At 42.0% G+C, this 11,256-nt stretch overlaps 1 protein-coding gene across 1 annotated transcript; it reads right to left on the bottom strand.

Annotated features, from left to right (window-relative positions):
• Positions 1-276: 276 nt before the first annotated feature.
• On the bottom strand, positions 277-5,617 carry LOC120712006 (flocculation protein FLO11-like). The gene is made up of 4 exons (XM_039997688.1): positions 5,395-5,617; positions 5,227-5,278; positions 1,533-3,890; positions 277-1,271 (listed from the first exon to the last, which is right to left on the bottom strand). Exons 1-4 carry the CDS (start codon positions 5,554-5,556, stop codon positions 466-468), a joined length of 3,378 nt encoding a protein of 1,125 aa, XP_039853622.1. The 5' UTR covers positions 5,557-5,617; the 3' UTR covers positions 277-465.
• Positions 5,618-11,256: the final 5,639 nt, after the last annotated feature.

Here is an 11,256-nt window from a genome sequence, read left to right as displayed (position 1 = left end):
ATTTTTGTTCGCACAAAAGTTAGATCTAACCGGAATTAGTCAAAATTCTTTAACCAACAATATTCCACATGGCAGCATAACAACTGCAAATTGACTGCATTCATCCCTTATAGAACAGCAAAACAACTTTGGCATCTAAAAAGGAACATATTTATTATTTATTGCAATAGTCAAAATTTTAGGTAGTCATGATTTAAAACTAGATTCTGAACTTTGACATCTAAACAAGTCATTGATCACAGAAAAACAGATAAATAACCTTTTTTGAAGTAAAAAGAAACAGATAAATAACATTTTTTGAAGTAAAGAAACAGATAATAACATGTCATATAGACGGTACGATTGGTCTGAAAGTGCTAAGATTACAGACCTTATTACATCAACATGTGGATGTTGTGAGGTAGATAAGACCACAAAAATGAAACTGCAGGAAAATGACATGGAGTAGGTACTTCATTGGTTTGTCTATGGTGGAGGCCTCTCTGAGTCAGGATGATTACCTAGGTTGCCCTCAAAGTTGGTGGGTTTGCTTGAGCTATCTGGTTTGCTATCACTTCTGCTGTTCCTCACTTGTTGAGTATCAGAGGGAATGATTGCTTCAGAATTGACTTCTGAAGTTTTCTCATAGTTCTTATCAGCGTTTGTGGAGAGATTCTTGTTTTGCTGCACTGTTCCAGACCCAAGTGTTGGGGCTTCAGAACCCTGCTTCACATTGTCTTGCAGTGATATATCAGACCTGTCTCCTCGCAGTTGCTGCTCTTGCTTGCTCTTCTCAGGTGGTGAAGGCAATACTTCTTTGGATGTTAATAAGCTTGTCTCTTTTGTTTGCTTGCCACCATCTTTTGACGGTTGAGGCTTGTTCTGGTCAAACTGTATCTGCATCTTTGGTGGTGTATCATTTGTTCTTCCTTGAGCTTTCCCAGTATAACTGCCACTGGCATTTGCCAATGAATCTTCATCTTTGTGCTTGCCAATTCTAGTGATAGGTGCTGCATCATCACCTTGTGTCTTGTTTCCAGCTAGCTGAACCTTGGATTGGTCTCTTGGTAACTCTTGTGTGGCTGGTTCTTCCTTGTATGCTTTATTATTATCTTCTGGTGACTTCACTGGTGGAGGAACAGAAGAAGCTGCGCCAGCATTCCTGGTAGCTTGCCCACCCGGTTGATCATTGGGCGATACCACACTAGTTTGACTGGCTTCAGCACTACCAGTCTTCTTGTTCCTTGTGTCAGATAAGGAAGATACTGGTGGAGATGGTTTTGTCATTTGACCTGCATTATGTCATGAATATACCTATGATTAGCCAGCACACTGAATATTAGCTTACGGAGGTTCTTATATTATCTCTGTCCCTAAGACATGGACAAATTTTACATTTAGGACACAACAGCTTAGCTATCTAAAATAATATTGTACTTAAACCTAATTTGTTCCATAAGAGGCGCCTAATAGTTTCCTGCTATATGAGAAATGATTTTAAGAGTGTAAAATGATATAGTATCAATGATTCAATAGAAATGCATAATTTTTACCTGAAGTATCAGGAAATTGTTTGTCAGGACTTGGTGCTAGCCTTCCTGGTGTAGTTGGGCGCAAGCTTCTTGGATGACTAGAAGATGATTTGGCTGCCTCGTTCTTGCCATCAGCATCAAGATTTCCTTCATGGAGAACTGCAGAAGCATTCTGCCCACCAGAAGCTGGTGCTCGCACCGGTGCAGGCAGTGCTGCACTTGGATCAGCTGTTGCTGCTCTGGTTGACTTATCAGCAGGGGTTCCAGCTGAGGTAGGACCAAGTCCTTCAACTGGTTCTGTTATTTGTAGAAAACCTGAAGTTGGTTCTGCCGTCCTGTTTTCACTAATAGAATTTTTGGTTGTATCACGATCACTGGTATCTAGAACACCAGGGATTTCTTCTTGGCTAACTGGTGCTTGCTTCCCAAGGGTTTCAAGATTTGCTTCTTGGATTGATGCTGGAGAACCTTGACTGTCAGTAGCCTTCCTTTCTGCATCCGGAGCTTTTCCACCCATGGCGGAACTCTTGTATGTCTGTTCATCACTGACAACATGAGCACGTGGATCAGCTCCTTGCACCAATACTGAACCACTTGCATCAATTGGGGTTTGCTGATGCGCTCCTTGTGGTGCTCTTATGTTTGCACCTTCTATTTTGTCCAACTTGTCAGTGCTAGTAGCAGCCGGTGGTAGTTGTTGTATGAGTGATGTTTTTTCTGGCCCGTCAGTAGCACGATCATTGTAAGCCACTTCTCTGGGTGGCAAAATGACTCCCCTTTCATCTGCTACCTCCTTAGTGTAAGGAGCTCTTGTGCCTGTTGGTGGAGAACTGTTCATTTTGTTGGCTGGCTTTTCTCTGTCATGGACATCTGAAGGCGTATTGGATGGGGCAGCTGCTTCCTCCATGGCAGGGTCTTGAGAATCCGGAGCTTCTGGATTAAACATTCTTCTGAGCCTCTTAGTTGAGAATCTTTCATCTTCATCAATGCCATCTTGAGATGATGATGATGATGATGGAGCGCGATCTTGATCAGCCTCTGTTGCTCTCTTTGCAATAGCTGGGGAACTAGTGTGTGTAGATTGTTTTTCCGTTTTACCTCGAGCATAAGGAGAGCCAATCGCACTTTCTTGTTTTTCACCTGATTCAGGATCAAAAATAGTGTCTGCTACTCTCTGTTCAGGAGGCTTTCCATAAGGTGTTTGCTGTTTTTGTTCATCAGGCTTGTCAACATGAGGATGGACACCAAAAGGTTTGCTCTCAGTTTCATTGTAATCAGGTTCAGTAATTCTGTGGGGAGATTTGGCTGATCCTGGACTGGGCTTGTCAGGAGCAACTGCTTCACTGGCCTGCCTGGCTCCAGGGATCTTGGAGGAAGCTTGGGGACTGGGCTTGACAAGGGATCCCGCCTCAGCATTGTAGCCGATCTTGGAAAAATCGGAAAGGTGGGGCTTATCAGGAGCTTCTTTGGGTGATGCTTGATTGTTTTTGCTAGGAGATGAGGCATCTTTGCGGCTTGACTTCTCAGCATCAGTTCTCTGATGTATCTTGGCAGTGGTAGGACTGGAAGGCTGGGTGAAGAAGCTACTTTTAGTGCTCTGTACACCACTAGGTTGTTTCTGTGTGGTAGAATCTGTCTGCCCTGATGTTGGTTGAGTTTTTTCAGAGGTTGTAAAGAAGCCTCCTTGATTTCTTTGCATAGGTGAGGAAGGCTTAGGGTCAGAGGTATTTTCATGATCTGGTGGAGCTGGTGGAATGGAAGTTATGATGGTACCAGTGCTGGGAGGTGCAACCAGCACTGTCTGTGACTTTGTGCCCTCCTGCTGCCGATGGCTTATGTGAATGTCGCGGACACCAAACTGTGGCAAATGTTCTGTTTGCCATTGCTGCTGCTGCCTCTCATGTTCCTCCTTTTTATGCTCCTCCTCCACGGTCCTCATGTCCCTCAGCACCTGCTGCCAGGAATCCCGGGCTGAGATCCTGTTCCACCACTTCTGCACATTCTTTCTTGAGTCATACAGGTAGGCGAATTTCTCAGATGTAATGACATGGTGGGTGCCAGGCAGATGAACAAGGTCGGCCAGGGTGAACTTATTCCCAGCAAGGTAATTGCTCTCACCAAGCCTCTGCTCGTAGACTTCCAAAACTTCCTCCAGCTTCCGCTTCTCTCGGTTGATGTCTTCGTTGTTGTCGTCATCCTCATCATGAAATGGGAAGGCAATATGGCAGAACAATGCTCGGCTCGGAGGGTCGAAGGCATGCTCCTCGTTCCGGAGCCATTGTTCAATGGAGGCCCTCTCAAGGACATCCTTTCCCAGGAGGAAATGATACCCCTGATGCTCGTAGGTCTCTGCTAGATAACGACAGATTGCTCTTGAATCTGCAGTTTGCAGGACAGGTCAGTTCTGCATTCTGTCTCAAGTCGCATCATCTATTTTTCTGGTTTATATGTTTCACACATTTATATTTCTGGTGTAATTTTTCTTGAGAAACAGAATGTTGCTACAATCCATTTGATTTGTATTAGGGAAAGAAGAACCATTTTGTGTAGCTACCATACAAACCTTGCTAATACAGCCATGTAGAAGAGCATCATGTATATTTTCATTCTCAAAACATATCTAGAAAACATGTAAACATCATTGCATTTCATTTCCAAATCATTATCCTAGAACAATTTGCTGCTAATGTTTCATGCATGACTGGGAACAAATGGGTGTACATTATAATGAGTCCATTGTAATCAAAAGAGAGTGAAAAATTTGGAAAAAGAAGGATGAAGGATAAACATCTAATAAGAGTAGTCTTTGTTTTGTTTTGTATTTCATATTACATTGCTAAGCAGTGGAAATCCTATATAATCTTCTGAAATTCCTGTAAGAAGTTAGATTTATTGGACCTACAGACTGTTCCCGCAGTATTTTTATTCTTTCTGACAAATAGCTTCTGGTATAAAGAAGTATACTTATTGGAATATTATGCAAATTCCCCATACTTATTTGGCTTGAACAAGATCTGCACTAGGAGTCTGGGGACTGGAACATTAGTCTTTGTGCATTCCTTCTTTGATGTATCCTGCTACTTTCAGATGTTCCATCTTAATTGTTTCAGGCTGTAGGTGATATTAGACCATATGTTTTTTGTGGCTGCTAATATAGTGATGTCATAACAATTTTAGATGGACAGACTGGTACAAAATGTTGGCTCAGACTACGGTTTCAGCCTGAACTAATATTGAAGTAATTTTTTGTAAAAAAAGCTAGAACTAATTAGAAGCATTTTATGCAAGATTCTGCCTTGGAATGATAATAACAATGCCTTGTAATGATATATTAAGAAGAGAAGGGTGTAAAGAAACCCAAAGTTACATCACAGGGTTTTGTTTTGGGCAAAAAAATCTCTACAAAAAACCCAAAGTTACTTCCGCTCTTGTAATCTGATTTTTTTTTCTAATGACACAATCAGTTTACTTGTGGTTTACTTTGTGTTTTCTCTGAAAAATGTATATGGCTTTTACATGAAAATGTTGTTCACCAGGCTCCTCATACTGTTTTTCCTTTTGGTATGTGATTCACCTTTTTAAATTAGTCACTTGGACAACATATCATTCTAATATGTGCATGTTTAGCTTGCAACATATTATGTTACTGCAATTGAGACTTTAAAGAATTATATAATTGGGATGGCTCAATGATTACACAAGCTAGTGACATTACCTTGAAGAAATACAGGTCCATCGTAGAATGGAACTGGAACACTCCTCGATGCCTGCAGATGAATGAACAGGATACAAAACTTGAGATGAGATCGAGTTGTTTTGAGCCAAACAAACTTCTGCTTCTACTATTTGGTTGTTGCAAAGAACATTGGGGTATACAAATTACCTGGAGGCTTAGTATGTCCTTGTAAGAGGCTTTGATTGTCTCAAACTTGACATTTTTCTCATACAGGCATGTGAGCACCCTTGATACATCGGGTAAGATCATGGACTTCTCATGGTACACATTCACCACTGGAGGCCCCGCTCCAGTGCTAAGGCTTGCCATGGCGGCAAGAGCTCAGGCTCGCTGGCTGGAAGAACTGAAAGAAATGGTGTGCAAGCGTGGTGACCCAACCGTCATTGTTTTAATATTAGAAGTCTTGTTCGTGCCTGCTTGAAGAAGCAAAGAGAAGATGCTTAAAGTGTGGTAGAGTGAGAAGCAGGACTAGAAATAAAAAAAGTGAAAAGTAAAAAAGAAAAAGAGGAGGAAAGGAAAAGGTAAAGTGTACCTGGAGGATTTGGTTTGTAGATGATGTTATTTATGTATCCACTCCATACCATAAGCTTATATCTATTATCAGGAGGTTTGTTTTTTTGAGCATTCTATTATTAGGTGGTTATGGATTGTTGGTGATGTTTAAAGGGAAAGAGGCAAAAGAACCCCATTTGCCAAGGAACTCTGATGTCGCTGAGCTAAGCGTCTTTACCATTCTGCGCAATTGGTTCAGCTAAGTGTCTTTATTCATTCCTTGCCGCTTTGATCAAAGGAGATGCAAACTGCTGGTACGGAAGCACACAGGTTCTGCCCAAGAAGGTACTAGCATCAGAGACACATGATGCTCCCCTACATGTACCATCAAAACCAGCAGACAAACTGGATGGGTGATGGAAGTCATGGGTGCCCTAGGCTTTTACCTTGCAGAGAAACTTCTTTTGAAAAATAATATTGGAATGTACATGTAGCGTGATAAATATTGACTACTGTTACGCTGCCTTCCAAGTTTTTTTCTACTGAAATTGCTCCCCTATCGAGGGCGTGGGCACCCTTGTTTACTTCACATTTCATATGAATGATTTCTTGATGCAGCGTCATCGGTTTAATCTACATTAGACTGATCTGCTTTGAAAATCTCTTGCACGCAGTCCCTGCTCAAGATAGGGTTATCTAATATAGCATGAAGCTTAGAGGCTGCAATTAGTGTGGTCCTACAAAGCAAACAGGGCAGCATGAAAGGAAGAGCTTCAGTTCGTAGCAAAGGAATAAATCAGATTACAATGTTTATTGGGCATGCCTTCTAAAACATAGCGGTTGAAAAAAGAAGGAAAAAGTTTAGTTTACACTTTCGAACTATAACAAAAGTCCGATTTTCAACCTTCAACTATAAAACTGAATAAGAGAGGTCATCCAACTGTTGAAATCGGGTAAATTTGGCCCTTTAGGTGGTTTCGAAGGTGGTTTTTCATTTTATAAAAATTAAAAACATTCAAATTTAAACTAAAAAATTCATAAGTAATTTATGTTAAATAAAAATATGCAATAGGTATCACAAATTTTCTAAAAAATGTAACCAATCTATTGGTATGATATTTGCAATTATTCAGATCTAATATTTTTATGTTCATAATATTTGGTTGTTTATAGTTATGCATATTATTTTTGAACAACTAATATTCAAATAGAGTAGTAATAGATCGGTTATTTTTTTAGAAATTTTTTTTGTACCAGTTTCATAATTTTCCAATTTAAAATAACTAGTTTTAATTTTTTCAGATCTAGTTAGAATTATTTATTTTTTTAAAAAATACAAAACCACCTTAGCAACCATCCTAAGGGACAAATTTACATGATTTTGATAGTTGGATGGTTTTTGTTATCCGGTTTTCTAGTTGAAGGTTGAAAATTGAATTTTTGCGATACTTGATGGTGTAAATCAGACTTTTCTCAAAATAAAGAATTCCATACCTGCTTTTCAAGGAAGACTACAGTGAATAGTAGATGCAGTTGAGGGTGGCAAGTGGAAACTTCAAATTTTACATAGAGATGTTTGGGGTAATAGTTGTTATCTTCTAGAACAATTCAAAGTGAATGCAATTCTAGTGCGATGCCCAAGCCGTACTGTGCTGCTATATGCCCTAGAAAAACATTGAATGCCGCATACTAACATGAATGCTCGAGCCGGCAACGGGCGTTGTTAGTTCATGGGTATTTTCCGGGCCGGAGATGAACCAATGCATTCGTTAAGCGGGTAGCTAGCTGGGTACCTTCGACGCAACATCGATTCTGTGACAGTTCAGGAAATGACTAAGAGTCATGGCAAGGCTTCGCCAAAAACATTTTGTCTGCCAAAAATATACTGCGTAGTTAGAATGATTTAGTACAACTGAGAATTACTCAATTACAGCATGAAGGACCCACACAGACACCAGCGAATTCGGCACAACTTTCACCTGGAGGATAGTAGTACCAGTACGAACTTTGCACAAAAAAAAAGTTGGTGATTACTGCAATATCCAGAAGTGCTGCTTTTTTGACTAGGGAATTTAATTAATTTTTAGGAACGTTACATCAAGATGATACAACTAAATCTAGAAAGAATTCCGACCTCTGCTGTAAAGATACACAATCTTACAAAAGGAAATAAGACAGACACTCTAATAACTAGCAATCCCAACATTACACTGCCACTCATGCGTCCGAGTAAACAAATCTATATTCGTTTTGTACAAAATGCCCCGAAATCTTGTGTAGTAGGCCTCCCAAGGATGATCCAAGTACGGATCCAACGTGCCATTGTGAAAATAACCTGCAAAAAGATAGTTTATTTGTTTTCAAGTATCGGTGCATTGCGAGCCAACCACAAAGATCAACACATAGCTGACGCTCCAAGTAACACAAGAGATTTAGATTGGACACAAGAGATCAACCATCTACCGAACATATGTTTCACAATGCGAGGCCCCAAAGCTGCATGCATGGCCGCCCAAACTAAATGACGAGCATCTCTAACGGATTACTCATCCCTCTCCTCAATACCAAAAATTGATATTTTGATAATTGGAGGTGCTCCAGTAGATTACAAATCCAACCACTATTATGTAAATTTTTTTGGTAATCATCAAAACACACCCCCCTCTCATCTAAATGAAGGGGATTTTGCCTCTATCCTATTCTTGGTGATTGCATTTTGGTAGTCTGCTACAACAACCATTACCAAAAGCACAAAAGTAGTTATTGGTAATGAAGAGAGTATGTTTTGAGTATGAGGTATGAGTAATCTGTTGAAGATGCTCTAAATGGCATCAAAGAACATATGTTGACTTGTCTTATCATGATGAAAAAACAACAGATTGCACTTCCTTGCCAATTTCTTTTGACTAAATTATCTTTAGTTAGGATTAATCCCCTTTGAAGAAACCACAAGAAGATTTTAATCTTTAGAGGGATTTTTAGTTTTCAAATGCCATCGTTATTATTAGGGATTTCACTATGGATTAGTGACATCTAAAGAGATCTCATTGAGAAAACTCCGTTCTGGTGGAAGTTCCATTGAATTTCATATTCGGCCTGACTTAATGCAATATTAGCAATACATATAAGTAAATTATTCCACATTGCTAGGTTGTTGCCAAGAAGGTTTCGATGCCATAGTCTTCGGAAAAAAAAAAGGTTTCGATGCCATGTGATGTTTGGTGGGCTGGTACCCAGAACTTCTACCATAGTAACTTTTTTTCGAGGGGCAACTATAAACCAGGGTACGGGTCTTGTAATGTCCTATTCCCTAACCACTTGTCTTCTCAAAACCGTACTTGGAAACCATCATTAATAATAAATGTTCCGAATTGGAGAATACTCGCATCTAACCATACTTGGAAGCTACTCCCTCCGTTCTAAATTATAAGTCATTCCAAAAATCATGGAGAGTCAAAGTTTTTCAAGTTTGATCAAATTTATATAACAAAATAATAACATTTATGATGCCAATTAAGTATCATTAGATTCTTTGTTAGCTATATTTTCATAGTGCAACTATTTGATGTCATAAATTTTTATATTTTTCTCTATAATTTTGGTCAAACTTTGAGATGGTTTGACTCTCCAAAATTCTTGTAATGACTTATAATTTGGAACGGAGAGAGTACCATATATATATATATATTACTAAAGCAAGTAAGATTTTTATCTAAATTTTTTGTTTTATATGTTGGTTTGGTCCGCCTGTGTTATTTACAGGTGAGCCTTAGTTCATCCCGTATGCGAGTAGGACCAACCCCCTCCGTTCACAACTCGATCACGTAGATCTCTACAAATTAACACATGGTCACCAATATCTATCCAATACTTATACTAACTTTGTCCGTAGTAATGCGCGAGCATAATTGCCTAGTTAATAATAGATGTCCTAAATTGAAGAAAACCCGCATACCGCATTGAACAACTAGACGGAAACAAACCGCAATGGCCCGGTGAGCACCGGCCCATACTCGCAGGGCCGGGAAAGAATTCTCGTATCTGATCCAAACCTGTTACAAATTTACACGATAATCATGCTTGTAATTGATTAAATCACAGCATAAATGCATCCATTTTGTGAGAAATATATCCAGGGCCTTAAGTCTTGTGTGTCTTATAGGCATTCAAAGCTACTATGGTCATGTACCTTTGCGCACATTTATTTGTTGGGTTGATAATGTCTAGTTTCTGTATACTCGAATCTAGGTGATTGGAGACTCGTCCACGTCCCCTCCGCGTCGCCTCTCAGGGCGACGGGAGGGGCGACTCCACCGTCCGCCAAAAACCACACCGGCAAGCCTTGTCCCCAGCCGCCGCCGCCGCCACCGGCACCTGGTCGGCGTGTGGCGGCGGTGGCCCATGGCGGTGCCGAAGCCGGCAGCCGTTCGCATCTCTTTGCTCTGCTGTTTCGTCCCCCCCCCCAATTTTTTCCCTCATCTGAAGTTCTCCGCTTGATCTGTGCGCTGCGGCCGGAGGACGACGGATCCTTGCTTCCGCTGGCTGGATCTTCGTGCTTGCAACTGGATTCAAGCAGCAAGGTGCGAATCTCCCGCGGTGCCCCCGCCCCGTGTCTTCACCGCGCCAGCGCCGGGCTTGGAGGCGATGGCCCGGGGCTACAGATCCGGTGGCCTGGGGTCCGGATCCGATGCCCCTGAGGCCGGATCTATGCGGGGCCGTGGGTGCGGCGCGATGGGTCTAGCCGCCGCCGGTCGGGGGTGCCACCATCGCCGGTGCTTTGCACGCCATCGCCGTCGCTGCTCGTGCCGTGGGTGGCATGCCCGCCACGCGCGTGGGCGCCGCTGTCGCCGGCTGCGACACACTGGCGGCGGCCAGCACTCACGGGTGTCCGCCGACGCAGCTGTGCGGCTGCCGCGTGCAGCCGGCGCATCGGTGCCTCACTTCGTGAATCCACGTGGGGGTTGAACCGCCCATGGATCTGCGCTCCCTCATCGGTCATGCTACTCGTTGTGGATCTGCGGGTATGGTCTTCCTCGTTCAAGCTCGGTGACAGCCATGGCTAGGGCTGTACGTGGCGACGATTCTGGGTGAAAGCTCTGCCTAGCTCATGCTTAGGCCGGCGACAGTGGTGTCTTTTGGTATCACACCCCTCGGTGGAGGCGTCGTCGAAGAACCTCATCTATCATGGACTCTCTTGGTAGCCTTCTTTCTCCAGGTGAAAATCAAGATCCAGCTCTGCCAAATCGAGCAATATTGGCGTCCTAACGTCAAGTCCTCGTTGGAGGCATTGTCTCAGAGATGGGCATCTCGAACTTGTGCATGGTGGTTGCTGCTACAACTTGGAGCTTGTACTTTGCATAGTTGTGTTATTTGCGGTTAAGTCGTATGTTTGTCCTTGTGCTAGGACATGGTGTTGTTATCCGTGGATATGCCATAATTTACCCTTGTGCTAGGGTGTGTTGGCCTAGTTTAGCTAGGTTCAGGGTTTTAGCTCGGTTTTCCAAAATTAACCGAGCG

Source organism: Panicum virgatum, chromosome 6K (assembly GCF_016808335.1).
Source record: "Panicum virgatum strain AP13 chromosome 6K, P.virgatum_v5, whole genome shotgun sequence".
Classification (NCBI taxonomy): domain Eukaryota; kingdom Viridiplantae; phylum Streptophyta; class Magnoliopsida; order Poales; family Poaceae; genus Panicum; species Panicum virgatum.
This window is presented reverse-complemented; position numbering and strand designations above follow the sequence as displayed.

Coding starts and splice junctions, on each gene's coding strand:
- LOC120712006 (XM_039997688.1), bottom strand. CDS start 5,556: ATGGCAAGCCTTAGCACTGGAGCGGGGCCTCCAGTGGTGAATGTGTAC. Junction 5,279..5,394: donor AGGACATACTAAGCCTCCAG/GTAATTTGTATA, acceptor ATTCATCTGCAG/GCATCGAGGAGTGTTCCAGT. Junction 1,272..1,532: donor ACAATTTCCTGATACTTCAG/GTAAAAATTATG, acceptor GACATAATGCAG/GTCAAATGACAAAACCATCT.